Source organism: Diorhabda sublineata, chromosome 5 (genome assembly GCF_026230105.1).
Source record: "Diorhabda sublineata isolate icDioSubl1.1 chromosome 5, icDioSubl1.1, whole genome shotgun sequence".
Taxonomy (NCBI): Eukaryota; Metazoa; Arthropoda; class Insecta; order Coleoptera; family Chrysomelidae; genus Diorhabda; species Diorhabda sublineata.
The window spans coordinates 29,295,681-29,307,742 of record NC_079478.1 but is presented as its reverse complement, the minus strand read 5'-3'; the positions used below and the strand labels follow the sequence as shown (position 1 = coordinate 29,307,742).

Below are 12,062 nucleotides of genomic sequence, written 5' to 3'. Positions count from 1 at the left end.
TTACTAACGTTAACACTAGGGTTTATCAAGGCTCCGAGTTATAGGAACTAATCCACCGCTTCAATGTTATATTTCGCAAATGTAATATTTTGAACCGCATTTTTAGCCCTGCGCTTTTCCATGGCAGCCATGAACTTTGTCTTTGCACTCATACGAGCGCGGTTTAAAGACTTACGCAAGCCTCACAAATTGCCTAATGACAAGGGTTCAAGACAAAGTGCCTGATCGGCTTCTCAAAGAATATCGGCCTTTAGTAACGTCAAGTAGGGCACGACAGGCCTATTTGCTCAACAGCCCCTTGGCCGCCCAATATTAACTAGGAACTTTTATTAGAATTAATTGGTAGTCTCATATTATTTGCCGCGTTCTCAAAATCCACAAAAGTTTCTTTTGCTTTTCTTAAGGTTCTAGGGCTGCATAGGCAAACACTTGCGATGATTTAATAAAAATGGTGGGTCTTAGTATCAACCACTCAATTCATTTAAGTCAGTTTATCTATTCGAGGAATGTTTGAAAATTCGGTTCGTTAAATATCTGTATGTTTTCTTTTCACTACTGCTAGTTGAAAACTAAAAAAATGTAAAGTACTCAAAAGGTTTAATATTTGCTCAACCATTTAAAAATTCTTTTCATCTTCAAAGTTTCCATCATCGACCGTTACATTTTTCTAATCAAAACAGAAATATATTTATATATAGGTCTTCGATTTTCATTTAATAAATAAATACATAATTTGAAAAGCAAAGAAATGTATTCTCATGATTTATTTATGAAACTGCTCTCTGAAGCCGGCACTGTTGGAATATATTAGATAAGAACAAAAGGGATCTAGAAAATTGATGTTTTGAAAAGACGATAAAGATCAACGTGATGATAACATCAACATGAATAGGTTTACACCTATCAACTTTTTGTTTATACAAAAAAATTCACATAAAAACAACTTTAAACAAATTTCGAAACATTACATTTTGCTGTAGAATAGAAAACTATGAATGAAATTTGTAGGTTCTGGAAATGTCTGTGAATTACTATATACATGTCACCGTAAAATTGTAAATAACGTTATATAGATTATAATCTATCCCGCGAGATTGTGAACTGTCGAAAGATTTTGAAGCATCGAAATCTACCGTCAAATTGTGAAACGGAACGCACCTCGTGCGCTGATTAGTTTAACGGCATATGCCCCGCGCGGCCACATTTGTTTGTTAACTGTTTTGTGGTCGTTTTCAAGGAACTCATAACTTTAGAATCAGTTATAAGAAATTGTTAGGTTAGGTTGGAAGATAAATATGTTGTGCCATTATGTACGGTTTCAATATTTCCAAATTTGCGTAAAACATGTCTATCAAAGAAAAGCTTTCTAACAGAAAATTTCATTATTTTCTCAATTTTAATTTGTGTTTAAAATATTGTTACGTTTCTTTTTTAATACCTTGTGATGTTAGAATTATTGATTACCTACAAAATAATAAACAAATACTTGATGTCACAATTCTTAAAGTGCATTTATTTTTATTTGACTGACACCTGTTTCATTCCTAGCTCTATGGACACAGAGGCCGACCAATCAGGGACAGCCTTTGGACAGTTGACAATTTGACAATTGTAAGATTGTCATTTAACAGTTTCACATCGATTGATTACAATCTACCAAAAAATTATGCTTTAAAATGTAAGCAATATGTTACGGCTAACAATATTTCGGCTGTTCACAATCTCGCAAGACAGATATATATATATATATATATATATATATATATATATATATATATATATATATATATATATATATATATATATATATATATATATATATAATCTAACGGTATTTACATTTTATAGTTTTTTCCATTCACAATCACAGATGCTTTTCGCTTGAGCAGCCGAGACGAGATTATCAACTCTATATATACATTACAGTACATTTCCAAGAAAATTGTAGTCATACCCGAAGATGGTAACTATCTATTTTTTTCTTGTCTTCTGGTTTTCATGTCTTCTCGTTGTTTTGTCTACAACTGGTTTTCACTCAATTTTTTTCTCACTGTTTTCTCTTCACTTCTTCTATAAAAGTGTCAAGACTATTCCGTTTTGCGTACTTTTATGAATCTCGCTATAACTTTTTCACTATTTTCCTTTAAAATTTCATCATTAATTAAATTCCCATTAATCTGTTTTAACTAGACCGTAAATGTTCCTACTAATTTTTCTATCCAACATACCCTGTCGTAATCCTGCTTTATTTCATGTCAGTTTAGTGATCGTATTCATTTGAACAATATTGTGATTGTATTCTAAAGTCGTGTTGTTATCTTCTCTTATGAAGAGACCTAAATACTTACTGTGTGATACTCGTTTTCTTTTGTTTCAATTTTACGTGAACTCTCGGGAGACAAAAATTGCTCTAATTTTTCCTCGTTTCCTCGCTTCCCCAATATTTGTTAGACCTTCAAGTGTTTCTTGTTCATTCTGTCAGACGCCTATTTAAAGTGGATAAATAATATATTCTTATCAATATTACATTCATAACTTTTTTCTAATTATTGAATTCATAGTCAACTGTTGTTCCGTAAATCCATACTGAAAATCGCCTAATTTCACTTCTTGTTAATAGCCTGAATTTGAAAAGGCTAATTTTTTGTATTTTTCATTCTTTTACCTTTCTTATGAACTTGAGTAATTATTTTTTAAGTTTCTTCTTATATATTGTATTTCTTTCTCTTCACTTTTTAAAGATATGCTTATACAGTTGGGTTTGTGTGTGCAAGTTTTTGTTGTAGAATTTGTATATTAACTCATTCTTCCTTATTCATTTTTGAATCTGTTTGCCTAATTCGTAAGCACCCTTCTCCAATTCTAGACAGCTCACTGCAAAGCTCTACACATGAGAACGCGAAGCACGACCTTTATCTAGCTATTCTACGTTCAGAATTAGATGGCGGCTCAATACTTAAAATGCAAAAAATGCACAATCACTTGTCAATTGAAATGAAATCCTTGAAGTCCTTTCCTACATTTCGCAATAATTTGAGGCCATATTTACTGGAAAGTGCCTTCTACTCTATAAACGACTATTTTATTTTGTTTGTTTCTTTATTTAGTTATTTGTATGTGTGTTTGTCAGTTTTTCACAAGCTTTTGTCTAAAAATAGTGAACAATTTGTCGACAATAAAGTATTTCTCTCTCTCTCTCTCTCACTCTCTCTCTCTCTCATGATAATATTCTCACTTGATATGGTCGAAAAACACCGAATTCTCCAACATAAAAACAACAGGACAAAACATAATATAATATTCCTCGGCTCAGTATCTACCAAACACATACCACTACTTGTGGCTTTAAAAATTTTCTACTATAAAACAAGATACCCTTCTCAACCAATATACTGCATTTAGCCAAACGATTCACAATTTCAATTAGTGGAATACCAATTTTTGAATAGTCACGTACACATCATCTTTAAAGGGTATATACGTGTTAGTTGTTTGAAGCTACTTCTGCAATTGTAAATGGAAGAACTAAATCAGTCTGTTGTATACATGTAGTGAACATTGAATTCCAAATATGTTGAGATGAAATTGACTTATCACCCAATAGAATTAATATGATGACCTTACTTTCAATTATTATCATCTGCCAAGCAACCAAATCGACAACAAACATCTTAATTATCACTAACCTACGTAACTTTATTTTTATCCCTTTTTTTATACGCCTCTTTTATACGTTTAATCTACTTTTCACTAAAATAAATTTTACGTAGTTCCGTTACTTCATCCCAATATACTTTCTGAATGCCAATATTCCGTTTTCTCTAAACTATATTCTGCTATCTCCGTGCTATCATATTGACATATGACCAACAAATATTCAAATTTTAACTCTACTATCACTCTAAAAATTGGATCCTCTGAGATGAACGATAAGATATATGAGGTGTAATGGAATAATACGGTGAATGAATTTTTATAGCAGCTCTAACAGAACACATTAGATGAGTCTTGAGTGACCGATTCTTATCCTTCTTGCAATGGTTAAGTCTCGTCTGGAGAGGCCTGCGAAGTTACTTGGTTGGAGGTGTTTCCTGTTGGTCTGCTAGTTCCTTACCTACTATGCCTTGTGGGAAGGTAACCAGATGATAGTAACTGCTATTTTTTGGAATGTGAGGGGTTAGTAAAAGTTAAGTATTGATTGGTGAATATATGAAATTAAAGCCAGTCGGTCTGTACATATTGCAACCTGCTTATAAGGAGATGTGATGAAAATGATGGCTTGTAGAATGCTGAAATGTTCACCAGGGTGAACTCTGCAGGTTGGTGGAATTAGAAATTATTGAATTGGAATTTGCAACGTTGTAACTACTCAGCCGACACCTATTTCATTCTTTGAAGCATACGTATATAAAATTAAATCATACTAGTTATTATTTCTTAGAAAACATTTTCTATTTCTTGTTTGGAGGTTGCGTATTTGATGTATCTCGTAAGGGATGTATTGATTTTGGAAGGTCAATAGTCCATGGTGGGATAGTGGGAATAGGAAGAGGGCTTTTTTGTGATAGATCTATGGACTGTCGTCTAATTCAAAGCGGGGGCTCATTAACTTCACAGTTCAGGCTTTCTATTGGCTAAGATTGAAAAACATCTAGACAAAGAGCTGTATTACTCACCGAGTTTCAAAGATCGTGGTCTGATTTGAGAACAGAGATATATATGTGGCAAAAGTCATCTAATTTTGAGCAAATTAGGGGTTTTGTACATTTTGAGAAGAAAATTTTCAAGTGCATTCCAGTGGTAATGTAAGAGGATTTTGATAATGTTTAATAATTATCAGAAGTTGCCTTTGATTTTTAGGATATATTCATTTAGTATTGAATATATGCGAGTAGAATTAATGCCCAAATAAGCCTCAATCTCACGGTATGTTACATGACGTTCCTGCAATATCAGTTTACGCACAGCATCAATGTTTTCTGGCACAACAGCTGATTTTGGATGACCTTCACGAAATTCATCCTGTAGCGAAGTGCTACCAAACAAGGTGACTCCTGATGGTGCTTCATCATCAAAAATCAAAGCGACTTGATTGGCACTCTGCTGTTGGTTTAATCCACGTCGAAAGTCATAGAAAATCATCGCACGAAACTGTTCTCGATTTAATTCCATTTTTTTGACCAAGATAAATGTTTCAAGTATCTGTAAACAACTCAAGTAACACTCGTATCACAACCCGTTCTGAGTATGTTCACCATTAAAAATGTCAAACTTTATGATGACAATATCAGATTTGACATTTTGATATCAGTGTTGCCATAACTTAGAACTTAAGTTGCAATACTCATAGTACAGCTATTGAAAATTATAGGTGGATTTCTTTCACTCGATATATTATAAGTAGTACTTTCTGTGGTACATACTTTGTACAGTTATTCTTTTTAACAACTTCCACAATTTTTCTTTCTCTTTATAACATGATATTTGGGTTATCTTCGATGTAAGCTTTATCAACAGCGGTTGATTTCCACCCTCCTATTTTTTTATAGCTGTGATGCCACCACCCTCGCCACTGCCGGTCACAAAAATTGTAGCTGATGATGGGCTGATTATGGTTTAATTGTGGCGTACCTTTCAACATGACGATAATAAATAATATTATTCCATCGAATCGTCATTTTCATTGAATAGATAAGAGTGAAACTGTTGAAACTTGTTAATATCCTCTTAGTAATACATAGATTATGTGATAATTTCAGGTTAAAGATGTTTATGTAATAAGGGAATACGTCAATAGTTACTTGATGACATGTGGTTGCTTGGGCTGATATAAAAATATTCACAACTTAAACTACATAACTCGTCTTTTCAAATGCCTAGTAGCTATTAACTGTTTTTGATGTAACATACCTTTCTCCTACACACCTCCCAAATCTAACACAACAAAACAGGGTAGCCTAACTGTTTTCAGAACGACGAAATAACATATGCTGAATTATCTATCGCAAACCAACAGATGCCGCAAGTGATCTACAATCAACAGTGTATCCCTATGTCAGTTATCAGAAGACAAGAACCAACAGTGTACGCCCAAATCGATGTAAAGCGGATGCCGACACATACATTACAAGCCATGGCCACACCCCGGCCTTCGTCATTCCAAACTTTACATCATCCACATCTACCGCCCTACATGCCAAGATCGGTACGGGACGATGGATCAGTTAGCTCCGAAACTCCTTTGTTGAATTCCAGAGACACTGGAGTAAGTATATTTGGATATTTTTCTATATATTTATCCAATTCAATCATGTATCTAAGGTGTGACTTTATTTATCATTGACTCAAAGTTGTTCTCAACTGGTTCTCTTTTGTACTGCTAAATTGGTATGTCTGGAAGCACTGATGATATTCACATACACGAACACTCACAATTGCACCTTCTGATGTGCAGTTTACCTTCGACCTCTGGAAAAGATAACTTTGTAATCAAAACGCGTGTTAGGCAGGGGAATTTTGAGTTTTGGTGTAGTGGTAGTAGTAGACGGTACCGTCTACACTAACTATACATATAGAGAAGACTCTGCGTAAACATTCATAATCAATAACGCCGCTTAGGGATACTTCAATTGGGATCAAAACCGAAAAAAGTACAAACAATATTTAGTTTTAATGTCGAAAATTATATTGGAAAAATCGTATTTTGCATAGATCAGCTCAAATATCCTCTCCCAAATATGGTATATCTTCCATAGGAAATACGGACATCCACGAATAAATGATGACTGAAAATAAAATGTTCACTTACCAACTTTTTATGGTGTGAAATACTATATTTTTGACTTGTCTCTTCCTTTTTATATATAGAAGAGATGGAAAATTTTGAAATTCCTTCATTACTCACATACAGTACGAGTATCTGATTTTTGAAATCAATTCAATATTTCAATATTCTCTCTTTGAACAATGCTCGTGCTGTTGATTAGTATTTCCAATCGCGATTTTTCATATATAATAATAACATCTCCCAATGTACAAACATGACTTCATCGTTGATTTTGTCAACACTCTTCTTTTTAAGCCATTTTGATATTTGGATAACTTATATACACAATAATTTTATGTAGAACTATAAATTTGAATACTGATTAAAAATATGATGTTTGGATTACAATATTTTCTCAAAAACAAACTAATTGAGTATGCAACCATTCACACGTTTATCAATCTAATAAATCAAATTTCAATTTTATCAACTAATCACACATGCTCTCTCCTTAAATCTAGTTCTACAAAAGCTTGCTGATCTCATGAAATTTTAAAGAGCACATGTTTTAACTACAAATTTTCACATTTATATTCTTTTCATTTCTCGAAATTTAGAGTGTAACAAAATCAACACAAGATATGAATTAAATAGAAAACACAGTCTTCAGTCTTTTTATAGTAATTTTTCGATAGTATGAAATAATAAAACCTGAATATTTAATTGAAAATTGCAAAAATTGCAAGCATCTGCTTGATGATCACGAGGCTATCGTTAACGTCAACGCAGCGTGTGCTGTTATAATACAGTTTTTATTTATTAGTTATGTATCAAGTTTTCACAATATTACATAATCACGTTAAAAATTGAAAGCATAATAAACTTAATTGCTATAAAATATAAAAATAAGTTAAATTTGAATCTTTCTTACATAAAAATGATCCTTGCAATAAAAATAATTACAACTTGCAGGATCGTCATAACAATCAACACTTTCAAACAATTTTTATTGTACATTGGAATTTCTTGGCCACATAAAAAAAACTTTTCAGTGTTTTAGTCGTGGTATTTTCACATTTTGGCACAAAACACGATTTTTATACCATTTTTCAGATTGATCAAAGTTTAATAATAACGCTTATTTTAGATTAACCGAGAGAATAACTGTCGTATTTACTTTGTACCATATGTTCATTGTCTATTTTATAATGAAATATTTGAACTACCTACAAAATTTTTGAATGTTTAATTATTTTTTTCTCTATAAATATTGATCAAAGAATTAAAAATTATAATAAAAGTTGTTATAAACTATCAAAAACTATTTTTTGCTCAAGCTATGCAAGTACCCCATTGAATCATAAAGTATATAGAAGTAATCAAAGTGATTCATGGGCTGTATGGCATGTGGCGCCGTCTTGTTGGAACCACATATTGGCCACATCAATACCATCCAATTTGAATAAAAAAAAGCCGTGAGCAGCAGAACTCCATCACGAAAGTCGAATTTTTCGTCGAATGAAGAACTAATACACAAACAAATCTTTCCATAAAATGAATTTCTTGGAAATGATATCAATTCTCAATCTTATTTCTTTATATGGAAAATTTGCTATTCCGCAATAACTTTTCATTTCACAAGTTAACTCTCTCTCTCTCTCGAAGGAAAATTTATAATTTCAATAGACCCGGTGGTCTCGAACCCTCTTGTTCAATTCCAATTGACAACAAAGAAAAAATTTCGAAAATGGGAAGTAAAAAAATCACCCTAGCAACGATCATACTCGTATTATTCATTAAATAGGAGGCGGTCCAGTTCAACAATTACAACGATCAAAATGATTTCCGGCGTTTTGTGCTAGAAGAACTGAAGAAGAAAACTTTGAACTTGAGAAAGACAATTCTTCAACATCACCCCTACTTGCATGCGAAGTTCGAACCCTCTAGTTAAACTTTTTCTGGTCAAAAAATAAGAAAATATAACAAAAATGACCATGAAATGGAGAGGGGTGGAAATGGAAAGTTTCGACCTTAAACAGGAAATCATCTCGCAACTAATTGAACCTACATGTGAAATTTCATTTTTCAGTCGCTTTTTGTTTGACTTGCAGAGGTGAGCAAAAGTCAAAAACCACTTTTTTTGAACTGCGACCCCTCGAAATATTCATTTGTTTTCAACCAAACTCTAATAACATCAATCCGCCGCCAAAAAAGCCATGTATGCTAATTTTGAACCAAATCGGACCCATAGCAATTGCTCGAGACACGAAAATAAGAATTGTAGCTTAAACAGATATATATATATATATATATATATATATATATATATATATATATATATATATATATAAACTACATGTCAAGGTAAAAATGTGCTTCGTTGCTTAAGATGATTTTGCTTGAAAACTCATCCATTAGTTGATGCTCAATAATCCATGCAACAAAATCTCTTCGCTGTGTATAGTCTTTAGGCTTCAGTTATTGTATTAATAGAATTTTATAAGCATGTAGGCGCAGATGTTTAGTGAGTATACGCTTCTTGAAATTTGTCCACGACGCCGATTTGAGGTTCCTAGATTGTCATCAATACTCTCACGCACTGCTTTGATTTTGACATTTGGAACAGTGGTTTTTGGACGACCAGTGTGTTTTGCATCTCCAACGGATCCTTTCTCCCGAAATTTGTCAATTAATCTCATCACATCTCAACACACAGAAACACTATTCCGACCATATGTTGTATTAAATTTTCGAACTACCGCTGCCAATCTTTCATTATTTATGAAATATTGTTCAATAATGAAGACACGTTGATCTATCGTGTAAAGCTCCATTTTTTCTAAACCTAAACTGTCAGCTGTCGTTTTTTTGGGGTTGTCAACATTTTACTGCATAAATGGCGGCAAATTTAAATGTAGCGTTAATTTGGGACATCCAATTTCATAATTTAAAATGGTCCCGAATATTCGGAATTTAGCTTGAAGGGTGTTGATCACGATTTCTTGGATTTCACCTATATGCAAATGATTTAAGGAAATAAGATGGGAACCCAATCTCAGACTGTGTCTATAATAATTCAGAAATCCCTTTCCGTTTTGTAAACTGAATATTGAAACGGCTTATTAGTTGTAATAGATGACGTAATCGTAACAGATGATCAATCAATAAATTTAACTGGAGTCCTACGACAAGCGTTACTTTTTAAAGGTATAGAGAAAACCTATTTTGGGATATAAATTTTATTTAACTTTATTTGTTTTAATTCCAACACTAATATATGAATATCCGATCACCGAATTCAGAATAACAAGTTGCCTAAAATCTGAGTATGTCAAGAAGCAAACTGGTTCTCTTTCCCTCTGTCTCATTGCAATTAGACAGTATTTAAATGACGAATTGTGGATTAGTCATCGTACTCGATTACTGGATCTCACACCTTCAGATTTTCCTTTCTGTGAAGATATCTTAAATAGGAGTGTTTGATACTTTAAAAGAGGTAATGTTGCAAAATATGGATCTAATTTGAAAAGTCAAACGAGAGATTTTTCATTAATATGTTCGCTAAATGGATGTTCCTTAGTACTTTTTAATGAAATGTTGCTTGTCGTAGATTTCATTCAAAATTATGACTATGCCGTTATATGTTACAATTGTACAACCTATCATCAATGAGGATTTTTGAATAGCACATATTGTGAACCAACTTGTATCAAATAATAGTTGAACCATCTATTCATAGCTACACCAAAAGTAAAAACTACCTGGCAGAAGATTAGACAGTTAACTGAGTATTGATGTAGTGGTAGCATAAGCAGTGCGTTCAGTGAATATCACCAACAGTTCCAGAAATTCAAATTTATTAAGGAATGTTTTTTGTATATAAGTGACATTTATATTTCCATTTTCAGGCTCTTCAATCGCTGATGGATATCAACAGCTCCAGAACGCCAACGATAACCTCTACTTTACCTCGAACAGTCACAGCAACTCGTTTTTGACCTAGTTAAATTAAGTAATTCAGAAGAACTGGTATATTTATAAAAAAATGTAATTGTTATGATGACTTAATAGATGTTACCGTCTCATTAGTAAGTGTTTATTTACAAAAATGTTTTATTATATAAATTTATGTTCCATCTTATCTAACAGGGCGTTGTTTAAAAGTTTGTATTTTTAAATAAAAGAATTTTAATGTATTACCTCGTGTCAATTGAATTCAATCCAAAAATTGAATAATAATAAATATATTTAATAATTTGAACTCGTACTTTTACTCATCATTCATTGTATTAATAAAAGGATATAGAAATCTTAGTCTATCTATAATTAAAATGATTTTTATTAGGCATATGAACAACAACTTTTTTGATACGTCCTAAAGAAATCGATTTTTCAAGAATTTGTAAGTGTCTTTGAAGAATTCTCAACTACATCTTCTATAACTGTTTTTTAACTATGTCAAACTTTTTTTATAATTAGTATTTACATTAAAAATAAATAACCAATATAAAACTTATAGGTAAGTAAACTTACTTTCATGTCATAACAATTCGTTTTGAATAATAGATTTATTACTTTTACTTTACCTTTACATTATTATTGCCAGCACTTTTGTTGCTAGGAAGATATTTATTAAAATGTTTCAAAGTCATCAAAAAACTCAAAAATCAAATATGGAATAAGATTTTGAAATTCACAAGGAAATTGTTTAGGTAGCTGGAAAAACCACGTTAATGTTAACGAGAAAAGTCTCATAAAACAAAAAATATGAATTTTGAAGTGGTTGCTAGGAAAACATTAACGAAACTATGTTGTTGGGATACTTTGATGATCTAAGTGAAAAATGTTCCCCAAGCTCTGTGTATTTGTAAAATTCACAAATGTTGTGAGGTTTCAAGGTAAGAGTGAAAAGGGTACCATCCAAAAATATCCAATTTCTTATCCAGAGGTAATATCCTAAAACTTATTGATTAGGCACAACATTAAACGTTTTCAATGAACAAATATGGTGTATGAACTTGTAGTTAATTACACGTGTAGAAGATCTTTGTTGTAACGGTACCAGAAACCAAAACTGAAAAGAAACGTGTTTTGCCATTGTTGGCAAAAAAGAAATAAAGGATTAGAAGACATCATACTACTTTGTGACGACATGGTTATTCAAAGATTTTAACCTACAGATCGCTGTACTGCTGAAAAACATTAATAAAGCTGATCTTCCTAATGATCCACTAAATACTAAGCCTCTAAAAGACTGATTGGAATTGGAATCAACCAAACATGGCAACCATCAAAG

At 32.2% G+C, this 12,062-nt stretch overlaps 1 protein-coding gene across 1 annotated transcript in view; it reads left to right on the top strand.

The window, feature by feature from the left end:
• LOC130444709 (protein turtle homolog A-like) overlaps positions 1 to 11,288 on the top strand; it is a 175,754-nt gene extending 164,466 nt beyond the window's left edge. The window contains exons 10-11 of the mRNA XM_056779984.1: positions 6,017 to 6,265; positions 10,675 to 11,288. Of these exons, the coding sequence (XP_056635962.1) occupies positions 6,017 to 6,265; positions 10,675 to 10,764 (339 nt within the window). The 3' untranslated portion in view covers positions 10,765 to 11,288. The remainder of the gene's footprint in view (positions 1 to 6,016; positions 6,266 to 10,674) is intronic.
• The last annotated feature ends 774 nt before the right edge of the window (positions 11,289 to 12,062 follow it).